General features: G+C 41.1%; 1 protein-coding gene across 2 annotated transcripts in view; it reads left to right on the top strand.

Annotated features, from left to right (window-relative positions):
• The window catches only part of LOC308392867 (cGMP-inhibited 3',5'-cyclic phosphodiesterase 3A-like), an 87,380-nt gene that overhangs the window by 52,482 nt on the left and 16,109 nt on the right, over positions 1–18,789 (top strand). The window contains exons 3-6 of one of the 2 annotated variants that reach the window (XM_080876152.1): positions 6,225–6,485; positions 8,356–8,513; positions 16,958–17,031; positions 18,592–18,737. In XM_080876152.1, coding sequence (XP_080732278.1) covers positions 6,225–6,485; positions 8,356–8,513; positions 16,958–17,031; positions 18,592–18,737 — 639 coding nt within the window. Of the gene's footprint in view, positions 1–6,224; positions 6,486–8,355; positions 8,514–16,957; positions 17,032–18,588; positions 18,738–18,789 lie in introns of both variants that reach the window. The other variant, XM_080876151.1, reaches the window with a different exon arrangement.

Below are 18,789 nucleotides of genomic sequence, written 5' to 3'. Positions count from 1 at the left end.
ACTTTTAAATAATTATGGCTGACAGGATCTTTTGAGAGCTGGGAGTAGCCATATTTAGACGAGAGTGGAGTGCAAAGTAATTGGCTAACTTCAGCAAACTTCGTTAGCAAGCTGCATTTACAGTCATGGTTAAAAAAATATTACACCTTCTTTATGGTTTTGCATAGCAGGACATAATTAAAAAAAATCTGCAAAAAAGAAAGTCTTTAGCGGGTCTTAAAATGAGATAAATACAGCCTCAAATCAACTCCAAAACACAGCATACTACACCGTCTCATTATTTATTCAACAAAAATCAACTGAATTAGTTAACACAATGCCATAAGTGGACATCCTAGCAAAGGCGTGAACGTCCCAGCAAATCCATCCCAAGATCAGACCCTGCAACGCTTGGAGAAACTCTATGTTAGTAAATACAAATCGTTATTATTCTTAGTAAGGATTTTATTTGACATATTAAAAGATTTGTGTTCAAATTACTAAGGCAGCCAGGCTGTGATATGTATGCTCAATGATTCCAAGCAGAGCAGCAAATCTACAACAGAATGGCAGAAAAAGAGAAGAATCGAGGTGTTGCAACGGTCCAGTCAAAGTCCAGACCTCAACCTGATTGAAATGCTGACCTTAAGAGAGCTATGTGTAAACAAATACCCGTAAACCTCACTAAACTGAAACAACACTGTGAAAAATAATGGGCCAAAATTCCTCCACAACCGTGAGAGACTGATAAAGTCATATAGAAAATGATTACTTTAAGTTATTGCAGCTTGTAAAAGCGGTTAGACAAACTACTGAATCATGGGGCGCACTTATTTTTTCACACAGTGCTTCTGCTTTTTGGCTCAGTGTTGTTAAATAATTAATAACACCATGTACCTTCTTGTTGATCTCTTAGCAAGTGCGCAAACTTTTCTAAATTTCAAACTTTTAATAATTGTGAAGGAGAATAGCATAAGTTCTTTTTTAAAGGAATAACCATATGTACGATGTACTATTCCTAAATGTTAAAACCCATTGTTTGAATATATTTGATCATTATTTAGTTTACAAACACGCATGTGTCTAAGTGAAGAAAGGTCTATTTTGTAGCGGTCACATCTGTCTCCAAGTGAAGCCTGCTGTTGCAGCTATGGCAGTGGCCTATGAATTAGACCAAACATCTAACCTTTACACAAAGTGCTTATATAATTTTTGGATATTACATAACTCACTTACAATGTCATCTATTCCAGGACATCCATTGATGATTCTCAAGTGTTATGTTGCAGACTGTTGAAACATTGGGAACATCGGGAGGTATTTTCTGGGCAAGACGCATCTTTTGAGGCATAAGTAAAAGCTGAAAGGCAGGGATAGTTGGGATTTCACATTCTTTATGTTTCCTACAATGTGCTTTTAATAGCTCAAAGTTTAAACTCCTCATGTCTAAATTTTATATAGGTCTCACAGAGCAAGGGAATGGCTTAAGTGTTATAGCAGACAGGCTTCGCTAGCTTTTCGAGTAATAGAAATACTACGAATTCCACTGTGTCCAAAAACTCCCACCTCAAACACTAACCCAGCACCTGGAGTCTTTCACTACGCTTGAATGTTCATGTCCTGCTCTTAGCTTTAAGTTGCTTACTCTAAGTTCAGTTTCAGACCCGGTGCTTTCATCATTAACATCCAGACTGTGGAATTCCCTTCCTCAGGACTTACGATCCGCTGATTCATTGATTACTTTTAAAAAACAGCTAAAAACACATCTTTTTAAAACTGCCTCTTGCTAACTTTGTTTGTATTTTGTCTTTTTAATCTGTTATATCTTGTAAAGCACTTTGTGATCTCTATCTAGAAATGTGCTATATAAATAAAATTTTACTTACTTACTTACTTACTTACTCTTATGGCCACTTAGTCATGCAGTGTTCATATTCCTTACCGAGTGTTCATCTGTCCTTGCATTGCATGCTTAAAATGATGCCCTCTCTGTATTCACTTATCAGACTTTAGTGCCTTCTTTATGTTTTCACTTCGCTTCGGAGTTGCGGCTGTCGCGTGAAAACAAAAGACAGAGTTTGCAGAAGTAGCAGATGAGTTTGCGTGTGTACATGCATGTGCGTTTGGAGCCACTGAGACCCCCTAAGGATCACTGTTGTTTTTGTCCAGCCAGATGTTTTTCAGCCACCATACTTTTGTTTAACCCCCTATTTAAATCAGGCAATAAATGAGCTGAAAGACAGGTGTTTACATCTCATGCTCGCAGTGTAAAGTAAAAGAGTATAGGAAATGTGAGCGGGACAACAGAGGGCAGCGGGGATAAACGATGATCTGTCCAGAAGTGTTCCATTCGCCTTTTAGAGGATGTCTGCGTGTCATCATGCGTGGGTCACCCTATGTGGAGGACTTTGCTTAAACTCAGAGAACACATGCCTTTTGTATTCTTGCAGACCAACAGGAAAACGTGTATAAATACACCAACTTATCTGATAGGATACTAGGAAAACAAAATGCGAGACCTTCTCTGTTCCCACAAGAGGAGACGAATGAAAGGTATACACACGTGTTGTTAACGTCAACCGCTTGCTACTTAGCCAGTGTAAATAAAATAAATCTGGGTGCCCGGCAGCTGGTGTCAAAGTGAATGGGACACTGGGGGGAGAAAAAAATCTGATAACATTCTTTGGGGGGAAAAGGGAACTCGTGGGCTTATTAGATAAATTAGCTGGCAGCCAGGACTGACCTGTGTTTAGCTGTGGTTGTTCAACTGCTCAAGGCACAGCAATTAAGAGTGGGTTGTGAACTTTTCACTTTACTCTGTGAAAACAAGGCTGACTCGCGCAGCGCCGATGCCTTGAAAGCTGTGCAGCAGACGGTCAGAAACAGACGATGGCTGTTGGCCATCTGAGAGGTCAGGAGTGAGGAGGCCAAAGGTCAGATTCTATTTGAGACACTGCTAATGAGTCCATTCAACAAGGATCAAGTAATCCACATCTGTGCTGAACGTGTTTCAAACTTATGTTGTTATGCGGATAGTTAACAGGCTGCTAGAATATCGAGGTCTACTACTGTGAAGTACATCGCTGTACTCCTCCTTCTCATGTTTTAAAAAGAGCCATATAAGGCAAAAATAAAGACTTTGATCTATGAGTGGATGTAAGTTTGCGTGTTTGTATGTGTGCCTGTGTAACACCACAGCTATAAAACAAACCCTGGCAAAGTCTAACACTACTACTGAATATATTTCTATACTTAATAGTGGCACAAAAAGGACTATTTCTTGTTTTTATATCTTTATGTGTTGGGTTTGGATCTTGTTTATTTATGCGATTGGCTACTTAGCATTTGTATAATTTGTTTTCTGATGTTGTTGTTTTTTCCTGAACTAAATGCACATTTCAAGGGATTTCGCAGCGTCACTCTACATAAAAGATATGCTGTAAAAGTTGAACAAAGCAATTGATGACTTTGAACTTTTTAATAATTTTTTTTAATGATTATATGCACAGACACCACTGGAAAGCAGGAAAATCAAGATCTGTATATTTTTAATGCTTAAGATTTTATTCATAGATTGTTGTCTCATTTAATTTTTCAGTCATGTTTTAATGCCCCGTAGAAAGACAGCATTGAATTAAAATGCATAATCCTGAATATATACTTAATCCCAAATTTCTATTTAGTCACTTCTGAAACACACACACAAGCCACCAACACTGCATTTACATATACCATACAGTAACATCATGACATGAATTCAATTCATATCAAATCAATTCAACTCGGTTTTATTTATGTAGCGCCAAATCAACCGTTGCCTCAAGGCGCTTTATATTGTAATGTAAAGACCCTACAACAAAACAGAGAAAACCCCAACAATTACATGACGCATATGAGCAAATGCCTTGGAGACAGTGGGAAGGAAAAACTCCCTTTTAACAGGAAGAAACCTGCAGAAGAACTAGGCTCAGGGAGGGTGGCTATCTGCAGAGGAGAGGATGACAGGACAAAGACACAATGGAAGAGAGCCAAAGATTAATGTTGTCTAATGACCAGAGATGGGCAGTAACGCGTTACTTGTAACTCGTTGCTGTAATCCGATTACTTTTTTCAAGTAACGAGTAAAGTAAGGGATTACTATTGCAAAAACGGTAATTAGATTACCGTTACTTTCCCGTAGGAACGCTGCGTTACTGCGTTACTAAAACCGTGATTTTTTTGCAGAATGTCTCATGACAGTGACGTAAGCGAGTGCGCTATTCGTGGCAACAGCTGTGTGCAGATCAACAATGGATCACATATCGAGTGCAGGAGAGAGTATGAGCGTGCAGCGTTTAAAGCGTGGAAGTACTGACCTTACTTTAAGTTTGATTCCATAAAAAGTGACAAAAACATTAGCGTCCATTAGCGTTGTGCGTGGGAAGAAAACTTCTTTTTACAGTGAAAAAAACCCCCTAAACTTCCAAGCAAGCACCGAGTGCGCAACGACGTAATGGGAAACTCGCAGAGAAACTCGCGGATTCTTCAACTGACCGCTGCAGCACACCTGCACCAGTGTAAACCTCCGCCTACGCCACTCCTGCTTTACAGGTGAAAATAGAGCAACAGGACCGCTAGTCTTTGACTTTATTTATTTTCTGCTGTGTTTTACTTGCATCTATTTGAAAGAGTGAGTGTAAACGCAAAAAAAAATAATTATATGTGCTGGAATGTGCAGAAAATAGGTTTAAATGTTAAACAAATATCTTCCAGTCAGAGAATGTTGCATATAATTAAATGTTTGCTTGATGCATAAAGTTAAAAGATTAAAACTAATAAAACAAGTTTTAAAAAGGGACTTTTCCATTTGATTACATTTTGTATGATGGATTATGCAGAAAAAGCAGAATTGGGCTGAAAGATCTATCGCTTTATCACCTATTCAGGTTGTAAATCGTGTTTTTAAAAAGTAACTAAGTAACTAAGTAATTAATTACTTTTGAAAATAAGTAACCAGTAAAGTAACGGGGTTACTTTTTTGGGGAAGTAATCAGTAATTGGTTACTGATTACTTTTTTCAAGTAACTTGACTACTAGCAGAGTGCTGTATAAAGACGTGCCATTCATATATTCCAAACTGTTTATTTAAAAGTTCAAATTCTTAAGGATGCACTGGAATTCAAGACTGAAAATCAACAGATACCACAGCATAAATTGCTAGAATAACAACTTGTACAATGATCTGACCACCACCAGTAGGCAACATGGGGTTAGTATCTTGCCCAAGGATATTTGGCATGCAGCCAGGAGGCAGCCTGGGATCGAACCACCAACCTTCTGATTATTGGCTGACCGGCTCTGCCACCTGAGCTACAGCCACCCAGATAAATATTAGCCACTGACACTGGCAGGCCAAATAACATCCAGTGATTATTTGGCATGTCAATGGATTCCCTTTGATTCTAGGACTTACAGGTCTTATAGTTTTTAAAGGTTTTATAACCCCAACTCCGAAAAAAGTTTTAGGGCACTGTGTAAAATGCCGTAATTTGCAAATCTTATAAACTCACATTTTATTCACAATGGAACATAGAAAATGTTTATATGTAATGTTTATGTTTAAACTGAGACAATTTACCATTTTAAGAAAAAATGTTAGATTTTTCATCTCATAAAATGTCTTCACTTGGTGAAAGATTTATGTGTGCTTTAGTATTGTCTTGCTGAAATATGAAAGGCCTTCCTTAAAAAGACTGCTCCCTTTCCAGATGAGCTAGCTGAATAGGCACTAATACACCCCCCATGCCACCAGACATGAAGGCTTTTGAAGTGTGTTTTGGCCAGAAAAACAGTGTTTCTGAATCATGTTCACATATGGTCTCATCTTTGTGACTTGTGTTCACAGACAATGATTTCTGGAAGTGTTTTTTCTCAGTCCATGAATTCCATGACAGAATGTTCCAGTTTATCCTAAAAGTAGTCACTAAAAAAGAAATTGTCTTAATGTAAAAACACCATCTAACCTTCAGCATAGTTTGACTACCAGTTCTTTAGCATAAACAACAAAAGAAATTCAGGTGTCACAGTTAACCACATTATATACTCAGAAAGGAGCTGCTGACATAGTTTACACACCCGCTCTTCATGCCTGCCATCGAGAAGCGGAACACGGCCGCTATCAGACTCAGCCGTTAATTAGCATCAGCTCACATCAGCTACTGTTGCAATGATGATTAACTCTTCGTTGTCTCCTTGTCATCCTACAGTCATCAGGCACAACTGTCATGGTGGACATAGCAGTGATGGGAGAAGCCCATGGACTAATTACAGACCTGCTGGCTGACCCCTCTCTCCCACCCAACACCTGCACGTCGCTGCGGGCCGTCAGCAACATGCTTACCACCCAGCTCACTTTCCAGCCCCTGCACCGGCCACGCCCTGCCCCCCTGCATAACCCCAGCGATGTCTTCACCTGCTCTGACTCAGAGGAGGTACCTGAGAAAGGAGAGAAGACATCCATCCACAAGGTAACAAAATGAGTTAACACAAAGAAATGTAGCCCTTGGAACCAAAGATGAAAGAAGGGATATTTTTCATCCTTAAAAGAAAAGTCAAACGTGTTAATCAGAAGTAGTCAAGAGGCTGAAACAAAATAATTTTATTTGGAAACAGTGAAATATTCCTTGGATGGAAATGTGGTCCACCTTATTAAGGCCAAATGATTTATATACCACACAGCACTCCCCACACATGTTAATCTTTTAGCCCATGTTTCAGCTAATGAGTGCTTCCTGCTCTCAGAACTTTTAGCATCAAATGAAGGAGTATTTTTGTAGAGTTGAGTGAAGAAAAATAGAGCGCTTGGAGCACTGTTCTTCCCTTCATAGCTGCAGCTGTGTCAACATGACAGATGTGCAGAGCCATACAGAGTGTGTGCGCACGAATGTGAGGAGCGGAGTAGAAGAGGAGAGGCGACATGGAGGTGAATGTATTCCTCTAAAGGCTGCAAAGACCGACAAGCGTGTAAGCAAACCTGGACCTCCTCCATGACCGTCCAGCTATGCGATACCTGTTCTGGCCGTTGTGGAAAGTGTTGTCACGTCGCTGGTCTGACAGGTGCACGTTTACATCATCTGAACTGTGGAAAAGTAGTCAAGATGAACTGCACCTGTGGAGTAGCCTGCGAAACTGTGCTCATTAAGACTTTCCTCCCCCGAGGGACAATGTGCCCAGTTCTGCCTGCCCAGGAGGAGAATAACAAGAGTGAAGGTTTTCCAAGCTCATTTTCTGTCCAACACAGGCATGTTCTCTGTCTCCATTGCAAAATGGCAACTCCATTGAAAGGGCTACAAAAAAAACCATGAATGACAAAACAAATAACTACTTGTTAAATGTTGAAACTCACTCTGCCCTCTTAAACGGTTATACAAATGATGAAATGTCGACACTGCTGTGTGTGTTTCTGTGCCATGTATTTCTGTTTTTGGTTTTAACGTGATAGGGCTTTCTTTATGGAAATTTAAAATTACAGCCTTGCACAATTTTACCATTGGAAAAACATAGATTTTTGATGATAGAAAAAATGGTAAATATGGTTGTATTCATAGCAGAAACAAGATTTTCTTTTAAATTTGTGTGAATGGAACTAAGGTTACATCAAAGCTCTAAAGGTAATGTAAGTGAGATACATGGCTCCTAATGCTGTACATGAGTTTGTGTGTCCTAGCACTCAGCATATGAAGCCTTGTTGTGAATGGGCTCATTCAGGATTCTAAGGCAATCTTTAGTAGGTCACTCTGCAGAGGACGGAGAAAGAGAGTCTGCCATGTTTAGAGCTGCTGTGCCAAATGACTGCATGGCACAGAGCAGATGGAGGCATTGCACGGGCACAGACTGGGAATCCCAGGGAAGGAAGAATAGAGAGAATAGACATAGAAAGCCTGTGACTGACAGAACAAGACAAAAGAGACTTACAGAGAGAATAAGAAGCAGAGAGGCTAAAGCCTATATGATGAAAGGCATCTGCACAGTGCTATATAGAGCCACAGCTGCCTGCTAATGTCCGATGCGGGGTTTATTCTCCTTGGATCCAGCGAGGCAGATTGTGAAAAATGTTCCAGGTTATCACCAGCGTCATTTGTTTCAGATTGGCCAAGTGCAGAAAAAACAACAATCTCATCCAGATGATTTATTTGCCTGGAGACAAAGCAAACAAGCATTAACTTTATCTTACAGGTGGGAGTATTTTTAAAGCTTTTATCTATTTAATACAAAAGCAAATAGTCATGTTTTCTGACCCTGCGGCCACTCACTGATTTCGATTTTTATTAAACAACAAGTGATAAGATAGGTTTCCGGGGTGGTTAACTGTGTATCTGTACTGTGCATTTTGTGCAGCGTCTGAGGCGGAGCCTCCACCCCGGCCTTCTGAGGAGGATCTCTTCCACGTGGACCACCACCACCTCTGCCACAGGACTTCCCACAATTGAGCCGGGACCCGTGCGAAGGGACCGCAGCGCCAGCATCAAACCCTATCATGAAGCACTCACGTGCAGGTACCTGAGCCACAGCTGTTTCACATGCACCTCCTGTATTTTTAGACCCCAGGTTTTAGTCACTTTGGTTACTTTGTTCAAGATTTGGCAGATGTAGTTCCACTTACACCTTATGGCTTGCTTTTTCAAATCCCTGTTGGGAATTTTGTTAGATTTTTAAATAAAGGAATAGGAATAGAATAAGTCCTATTGTACTATAGATATACACGACTGAGGCACAAACACACTAAGGAGGGCTCCTACAATGCGAATCACTCTGAAGGATATTGGGTTTTTCAGCATTATGGCTGTAGTCATACTAAAGCCATCAGTGTCAGTGAAAAGCAGTGGCACAGTTCAGAAAAGGATGTGTCTGCAGTGGGAGCCAGAATGGAAATATGCCCCACAGGCGAACGCATTAACCTGAATAACTAAGACGCACATCAACCCTGAGCACATTAGTGCTGAAGATAGCACAAGGCTCACGCTACACAGAAGTATCATGGCTCCAAAGTCGATCTGTGAGCCTTTCATAGAATAGACAGTGTGTGGTTTTATGGAGGTGTTTTCAAGCTTTTTGTACTTTTTAGGAGAAATATGATGCAGGATGGAGAAAGTTAGAGGTTACATAAGTCCTGATAAGCATTTGTTTGCATACAGTACTAAAGCAGATGCAGTGAATCTGATGGGAAGTGCTAGGTTTTTCTGTTTTTTTCCTCTTGGTTTTTTTCCCCCACTAAATCACATTGTTGCATGAAATCTTGAATAAACACAGGATCCACATGTATTAAAGCTGTTGTGGTTACTAAGTGAATTGTTTAAGCACAATTTACTGTGATCAGTGCAGAGATAGCATTCCTTACAATTACTTTGTGATTACTGTAACATTATGTTTGGATTATCTTAGAGCAGCACAGGGGAAATTATGCTTTTTTCATGAATTTCAAAGGAGTTTCAGCTTGAAATTTTTCAGCTGTGCATGCTCGCATGAGTTTTCATGCATACAGTATTTCTGTGACACAAAAGCAGCACTAGACAGCACATACGCTCTGATTTTAAAATATTAAATATGCCTCAACAAGAAAGAGTCTATTAGTGTTTCATCCACCTTATTCAGTCTCTTCCCATCCAGTTTGTGGCGTTTGTCTGCAAGTACCAAAGCTTCCGGGTGTCCCTGGATTTCAAAGCAGTGTCTCAGTTTCCTGTAGTGTACCAACCAACGGGGAAAGTAGGGTTTGTGTATATGCAATTCTCAAATGCTGCATAAGAACATTTGTCTGATCTAATATCTGAAATATTAATAAGTGGGAGAATTTACGACAGCTACGTCTGATGATTCTAAGATTCACTGAAAACTGCCAGCATAGATTCAGAGAATACAACTTCAGCTCAGGATAACCTTTGCATTGTTCATTAGCATTCATTAGCCCGTGTTAAAAATAAAGAGCAGCGGTAAATGTATCTCTATGTATTTATGGCTCGTATTCTAACAAAACCCCAAATTAATACATGAAGATTTTTTTTTCCAAAATTACAGCTTCCAAGTGCAGAGATTTGAATCAGCTTACTTACATACTTACAGTCAGCAAAGCTTCAGGTAAAAGCGACCTCGCTACTTCTGCGAACTCCCTCAAAACCTATTTTAACAATTGTTTGGACTAAATGTTGCAGATGTAAAATGAGGCATGACTCTGCAACTGCATGGCCTATTTCACTCGCAGATGAATTTAGAAACTCATTTTGTGTGGATGGTTAAAAAAAATATGCTTTCAGAAGAGCTCCAATGGTCTTTGAGATGTATATATATATATATATATATATATATATATATATATATATATATATATATATATATATATATATATATATATATATATATATATATATATATATATATATATATATATAACCAGCTGCTAGTTATATATATATATATATATATATATATATATATATATATATATATATATATATATATATATATATATATATATATATATATATATATATATATATATATAACTAGCAGCTGGTTCATTTGTGCTGCTAACCAGCTGCTAGTTAACGAGAGACACCCGGAATGGCTAACTGAAGGCCGGACGGTCCTGATCCCCAAGGACCCCAAGAAGGGACCGGTACCCTCCAACTACCGACCAATAACCTGCCTCAGTACTACATGGAAGCTCCTGTCAGGGATCATATCGGCTAAGATGAACAGGCACATGGGTCAATACATGAGCGGGACACAGAAAGGAATTGGCAAGAATACCAGAGGCGCAAAACACCAGCTACTGGTAGACAGAACAATCAGCCGAGACTGCAAGACCAGACTGACCAACCTGTGCACTGCCTGGATTGATTACAAGAAGGCCTATGACTCAATGCCCCACAGCTGGATACTGGAATGCCTAGAATTGTACAAGATCAATGGGACCCTAAGAGCCTTCATCAGGAACTCAATGGGGATGTGGCGTACAACACTAGAGGCCAACTCCAAGCCCATAGCACAAGTCACCATCAAGTGCGGGATCTACCAAGGAGATGCTCTGTCCCCACTGCTGTTCTGCATAGGCCTGAACCCCCTCAGTGAGATCATTAACAAGACTGGCTACGGATACCGACTACGGAACGGAGCAGTTGTCAGCCACCTCCTGTACATGGATGACATCAAGCTGTATGCCAAGAGTGAACGAGACATCGATTCACTGATCCACACTACCAGGCTATACAGCAATGACATTGGAATGTCGTTCGGACTGGAGAAGTGTAGTCGGATGGTATCAAAGAGAGGGAAGGTAGTCATAACTGAGGGGATTGAACTACCAGAAGGCAACATTGCAGACATAGAGGACAGTTACAAGTACCTGGGGATCCCGCAGGCAAATGGGAACCATGAAGAGGCCGCTAGAAAAGCTGCAACCACCAAGTACCTGCAGAGGGTCAGGCAAGTCCTGAGGAGTCAGCTGAATGGTAAGAACAAGATCCGGGCCATCAACACGTACGCCCTGCCCGTGATCAGGTACCCTGCTGGGGTAATAGGCTGGCCAAAGGAGGAGATAAAAGCCACTGACATAAAGACAAGAAAGCTCCTTACCATGCATGGAGGGTTTCACCCCAAGTCCAGCACCCTGAGGCTGTACGCTAAGCGGAAGGAAGGGGGCCGGGGACTGGTGAGTGTCAGCACCACAGTCCAGGATGAATACATTGGGAAGATGGCCCCAACTGACCGAGTGCTCAGTGAATACCTCAGGCAGCAGAAACCCAAGAAAGAGGAGAGAGACGAGGAACCATCATGGAAGGACAGGCCCCTGCACGGTATGTACCACCGGCAGATAGAGGAGGTGGCTGATATCCAGAAATCCTACCAGTGGCTGGACAAAGCTGGACTGAAAGACAGCACAGAGGCACTAATCATGGCAGCACAAGAACAAGCTCTGAGCACAAGATCCATAGAGGCTGGGGTCTATCACACCAGGCAAGACCCCAGGTGCAGGCTGTGTAAAGATGCCACAGAGACAATCCAGCACATAACAGCAGGGTGCAAGATGCTAGCAGGCAAGGCATACATGGAAAGCTATAACCAAGTGGCCGGCATAGTGTACAGGAACATCTGTGCCGAGTATAACCTGGAAGTCCCGAGGTCAAAATGGGAGATGCCCCCAAGGGTGGTGGAGAATGACCGAGCTAAGATCCTGTGGGACTTCCAGATACAGACGGACAAAATGGTGGTGGCTAACCAACCGGACATAGTGGTGGTAGAAAAACAGAAGAAGACGGCCGTAGTGATCGATGTAGCGGTTCCGAATGACAGCAATATCAGGAAGAAGGAACACGAGAAGCTGGAGAAATACCAAGGGCTCAGAGAAGAGCTCGAGAGGATGTGGAGGGTGAAGGTAACGGTGGTCCCCGTGGTAATCGGAGCACTAGGTGCGGTGACTCCCAAGCTAGGCGAGTGGCTCCAGCAGATCCCGGGAATAACATCGGAGATCTCTGTCCAGAAGAGCGCAGTCCTGGGAACAGCTAAGATACTGCGCAGGACCCTCAAGCTCCCAGGCCTCTGGTAGAGGACCCGAGCTTGAAGGATAAACCGCCCGCAGGGGCGTGCTGGGTGTTTTTATATATATATATATATATATATATTTTTTTTTAGAGTAGCATAAAACAATAGCAATCACAGGGCATCGATGTTCAATCAGGTGTACAAGTCGTGGCTAATGAGGGCAGGTACCCTGGCTCAAGTGATTTCATCCATGTTGTCGTTAGCAAGTGATACCAGCCAGACTTTAGTTGTGTATTGTTAAGTTTTTTGCTTTAAGATTTGTTAAGTGAAGCTATCTAATGATAATGGTCGTACTGTAAAAGTAAGCGTTTTCCATAAAAACCACATGTGTGCTGTTTCCAAGGTAGTTTTTTACATTTTTTTATACCTTGGAGAAAAAGTCTAGTCGGCAATGCTGTGTCTTCACCTCGTGGTAAACAAACCCACAGTTTTTATTTCAGTTTGTGGTCGTTAAACTCATGTTCCATGACCAAACTGGCTTTCTTTACTTACTTACTTAATTAATTCCAACAGAGATCCCATTAGAAATTCTTTGCCAAAGACCCATAAGTATTCCCGAAATTATATTCAGGACTATGTCTAAAAATTACTGTAATACCTTAAAGGTAAATTTTTGTTAAACTCCTTGAATTAAAGCTGAAACTCTGCACTTCAATCACACCTTAAAATCCACTGCAATGGTGGAAGGAGGCAAAAACAGTTAAAATTGTGTTGTTGTCCAAGTTCCATACTCTTATGGAAAGACTTTGCAAAGGAGTCCTGGCTGATATGGTGTCAGAGTGATGCTCATAGTATTTAGGGTTAGATGTTGTATTGTGTATATTTTTCTACAAAAATGAACCTTGTGCCTCTTTTTAAAAGCTCTAACAAAAGTCTGAGTGGAGGCTTATTGTAATAATCAATCTATATTAGAAAGCCTTAAGTTCTTTTTTTACTGCATTAAACTCTTTGCACTGCTTTCTTTTGTGCCTTCAGCCCTCCAAAGACCTGCGTAGCCTGTGCCTGCCAGCGTCGTGTTTGGTCCTGTTTGCACAGTGACAGTGTGATACTTGAACACAAAGCTTCTGTACACAAAGCCCCGTTGCCTGGTCTTATATCTTAGCGCAGCCCAGCAGCATGCCCCAGCTAAGGCCACTTACTGAGTGTAAACAAACACCTGGTTCTCTCCCCAGTCACGAGAACACCACAATTAACTCACACACTCGCACTCTTAGATACAGCTGCTTCTTCTGGCTTACACGGTCCGGAAACAATTGGAAAACACAGAGATTTTCCAGGTTTCGTTCACAGCAGTGGAGAGGGCTCTTTTCTGAGCAGCACTTCAGTTAAATGCATTGTAGGCATCTAGCTCTTATCCAGATGCCTGAAATAATCAAACAGGGCTGGTAAGGCTTCGGTGTTTAGCTGAAAGACACTTAACCAGAGCCCATGCTGACTGAAAACAACTTGCTGTGTTTGGGATCCGACCTTTGATGGTCTCTTAGCAAGCAGCAACCTGCCAACACGTCATTTCTCAAGTAGGCTTTGACACCTAAATCACACATGTTAGGGAGTAATAAGGAGTGTTTTTGGTAATTTATGTACTCTAAACTGTATTTGTTAGAGTGTCTGGCCAAGACCAGAAGCCTATGAATTTCCTTTCACATCACTGACACACCACCACTAATCATTCCTGATACATCCTCACACAGAGTGTTGGGAAAGAGGGAAGGCGAGAGAGAGCGAACACATGGAAGGGAGGTTGGGCGAAAATGAACACATGGCTTCGATTGCCTTCTCTCTACTCCATCATCAAATCTGCACAATCTTAATTAGGACATTAGGCTTCTTTTTTTCCCCCTCCCTCGTTTTTCCATCATGTCAGCCTTCAATGACGTACACTGTTAAGAAGGAATAACACCAACTTCAAAGCTACATTATCACCTTTTTTTTTTTTTTTATCAGATAGACCCTGTTTAAAGGGCCCAATTGAATGCCTTCCATTTCCCTCAGCCCCAGCCACTGTGTTGTTATCTTCTTCACGTCATCTGGCTCGAGAGTAGGTAGATTACTGGAAGCAGAAATAATAGCTGCGGTGTTTATCGTGGCTTTGGCACTGTCCGTCGTGGCTCTGAACCAAAGGTAATCTGTCAACCTGCTGCAAGTGGCTGAGTAAAAAATCTGCAGCGGAAAGGTTAGCAGGCTGAGGCCAGCCGGAGCTTACGGCACGGCTCAGGCCATACAAGAAGAAGTCCTCAAAAATGAGGAAAAGCAGGCAGGGCTGCAATTTAAACTGAATTACATTTGCTTGATTAAGCATCATAGTTACAGAGTGAGTGCCAAGTGCCTTTTGGTTTAGAGATGAAGAGCAATTTTTTTTTTTTATGACTTTGAAAATTATGTATGTTATAAGGCAAGAAACCAACCTTGACCTTGATGATGAGACAAAACTGCGCCTGATCCATAAAACTGATTTTAGAGCACAATGACATAATGAAAAAAGGACACGAGCAGTTGTACTAAGAAGAACCAAAAGAAGTTGTGTGGTTAGTTGATTGAAATATAGCGCGTGTCATTTTTTAAATCTAAAATTCACTGTATGATGCATGTTAAATTTCCTGTTTTTTGAAAACAGGGGAGATATTTTGGAAAAACTGTATTTCTTTTTTGTTCTTACCAACAATGAGCTTGTGTAGAATAATCATTTACACACTACCACATATTGAAATTGATTTGAAGCCCTCGGTGCGTTTATTTTTCTGTAAGACTCATCGCTCTACACAGAAATATTTTTCAATCTTTACGTGGTTAAGGTTACAGAATTGCAGATAGCGACATTGTTGTATTAGAGAAACCGCAACCTTAAAACCTTTGGCTAAATGTAACTAAATTCCACTTTGAATTCCTCAATAAAACCACACTATAGGATGGTGTCTGTTGACTCCACACAGCAAATGTGTTTACAGCTGACAGTTGCGTTCTCCCAAAAGGCAAAGTAAATTCTTACTACTGGTATATAAATGTTATTTCTAGCATAGAACATGATAGCAAAATGAAAGTGGAGTGTGTATCATGTGTACATAGTTTCTGCGTGAGTGAGAGAGCGAGAGATAAAAGCAGAGCCACTTGATATATGATTGGCAGATTCCTCGACTGAAAATGACCGGCCTCCTTATTTACATTTTGTGCTCAAGGCTCAATGTCAGTAGCCGAGGTTATTCTGCTGCATTAGCAGAATAGGAAAAGTGTCTGCCAGTTCTTCAACTTTCATTAAAAGTAAACCTTTTAAGCCAAGTGCTGCTGCCTGCCCAGACCCCCCTGACAATAATGTACTAACTGTTCAACCGCCAAACTATCAAACTATTTTATATTCCACACCTGCTAGGCATTAGACACAGTGGTCCAACCTGGCCGTACAAACACAACAGAACTCCCTTTGTTGGGGCCTTAGGAGCATTATGCTGGGTGGGTACAGCTCAAAAGTGTTCCAGAAACACTTTATCAGGAGGAGATAGACACACTACAGGCCTTTGTGCTCCCTGTGACACCATGCTCTAACGGCAGGCATTTCCTGCTCCGAGTAGGCAGGTTTTACAACATTTAGGGAGAGGTATTTTAATTGGAACCACCTACAGCCTGACAGTGGCCTCAGTGGAGAAACACGGAAAATCTGTTGGGAAAAGTCTGGGAGGCTCCCCGTGGTGTCACACAGCTAACTGACCAGTAAAGGCCAGTTCTTTCCACAGAAGATAACATTTGCTGTTTGATTTATAAAGCCAGTCATCAGATGGGAATGTTTTCATCTGAGACTGAGAAAGTGAGTTGTTGTTGAGGCCGACACTGGTCTGTCATAAATCTCAAAGAGGGTGGGCTCAGTTTCTAATGAATCATTCATAACAATGCCAGCGTTTGGAGTTTGCTTTCTTGTTTATTCCAGTTGCATTGTGTTAATGTGCGCATCCATTAGATTCATTACTACGTATTTTCTTGAAGCAAGCGTGCAACGGCTGTTTTCGTGTGGGGGCTGCACAGTAGGAACCCCATTAAGTTCTTTTTTTTCCCTACTTGACAACTTCTTCTGACTGTTTACACATCGAAGACAGATGTGGCGAACGGCGATATTCACACTTCTTTAGCAGAGCCGCAGATAGACTAATACATATATTCTGTATTTATCTTCCATGTGTTTTGCCTGTTAACTTTGAACTGCTGTGAATGGTGTGGAATTATTTGCATTCTGATAATAATCAAATAATTAAATCAAAGGAATAAAAATTTCATGTTATCGTCATCTGCTCAAAAAGATACAGGTCACTAGAGTGTGATTGTAACTCAAGTATATCCACACGCAGTAGTTAGGAATGCACATCTGAGATAAATAGAAACTCTTTTATTTAACTAACAGTGAATCCCCTCTTTTCTACAGTTGTGGGAGACCATACATCAGACTGAACCACGGTGAGGGCTCTTTAGACAAGGGAGACAGGATACCACGTTCAGGTATGCCCCCAGTCTTTCTAGCATTCCCGCAAAGCAGCATGGGAAGAGTGTTTGTGTTACGTTTGCTGGCATAAACACTGAATCGCTTTTGTTTCTCTCTCTTTGAGACTGTTTGTTTCCATTGCACTCAGCTGATATGGGAGATTGATATATATAGTAAACACGCACAGAAAACCCCAAACAAATGACTCGAGTAATGAGTTTGTGTTGATGATAAAGGAACACTACCTCTGCAGTATCTCATACAGTTAGTTGCCTCTCTACACCATCACAGTGGTTTTGAATTCAAACAGTCACAATGTGATAGAAGTGCAAACTTCAGCATTAATTCAAGGGGTTTAACAACCACTTTTCATCAACTGTTTAATAATTACAGCTATTTTCACACACAGTCTGCATTTTAAGAAGCTCAAAATTAACTCGACAAATTAACATAATTTTATACATTAATGGATGCATAAAGTCTAAAACACATTGTCATCGCCAAATTCTTGCTTCCCTCATTGAGAACACCTGGTGCTTCTTATTTGTGGATCTTCCTGCATCAAGTTTTGTATTTGACAACTGAAAAGCATGCTCCGTTGGGCTGAGATCAGGTGACTGACTTGGCCAATGACTGACTTGGGGTTTTTTTTGCCTATAGAAACTCTTGGGTTGCTTTTGCACAGTGAAGAGCTGTCCAATCAGTTTGGCTGAATCTATATAGCTCCCTACACATCAGAATTCCTCCTGCTGCTCGTATCAGCAGTCACATCATCATCAACGATGAGTGACCCGGTTCCACTGGCAGCTATAAATGCCCAAGCCATAACACTGCCTCCACCATGTTTGACAAATACCTCGGTTTGCTTCAAATCACGAGCTGTTTCTCTCGACCATATTTTTATCCTCCCATCATTAATCTTGGGTTCATCTGAAATTCTTGTTCTTGAGCATAACCAGTGGTTTTTACTTTGTTGTAAACCCTCTGTATTTATGAAGGCGTCTCTTGGTTGTAGACCTTGATTGTAGACGATGATACGCCTACCTCATTGAGAGTGCTCTCAACTCGGTTAAATGCTGTGAAATAGTTTTTTCTAACTATGGAAATAATTCTGTCATCGTGCATTTTTTGTCTTCTGTGGTCTTTCGGCTCTTTTGTTGTTGCTGAGCTGGTTCATTCTTGTTAAAAATGTACTACAATGTTGTTTATTCTACTGCTCCTAAAGTTTGTGAGCAGCACTCAACATGAGCACATATAAGTTTCTGTAGAAAGAACTAAGTGTGCTGCTTTATAAAGTAGCACCTCCAAGCAGACTCACTATTAAAACTTGCTTTCAGTCACGTGAGAGGCAGCAATCGGGGATCTTTGAGTGTTAATGAAGGCAGCAGTGACTTTCTATGGGACCTGCAGAAAATAACCTATTACAACAAGCCAGGATTAAAGGAAGTGGATATAGAGAAGACGTAAATCCACATACTCCAAGAAACCTAGTGATATGCATCAGTTTAAGAAGCTTAACAGTGGATTTTCTCCCGAGGCCGCAGTGTGACATCTCTTTGTTTTTCTTACACCAGCAGAGGACCAAGTGGTTGTGTCATCAGACTATGACAGCACCCACGAAGCCAACCACAGTGACAGCAGTGATGTAGCACATACAGAGGACGATGCAGAAGAAGGAAAAAACTCCCAGAATGTCATCCTCCATGCACTAATACCTCCGGAGGTAAGGCGGGCCAAAGCAGCTGTCTCAGTCACATTAGTACTGCTAATAAAAC

The sequence above is a fragment of the Rhamphochromis sp. 'chilingali' genome (genome assembly GCF_963969265.1).
Source record: "Rhamphochromis sp. 'chilingali' genome assembly, chromosome: 2".
In the NCBI taxonomy this organism is placed as follows: domain Eukaryota; kingdom Metazoa; phylum Chordata; class Actinopteri; order Cichliformes; family Cichlidae; genus Rhamphochromis; species Rhamphochromis sp. 'chilingali'.
This window is presented reverse-complemented; position numbering and strand designations above follow the sequence as displayed.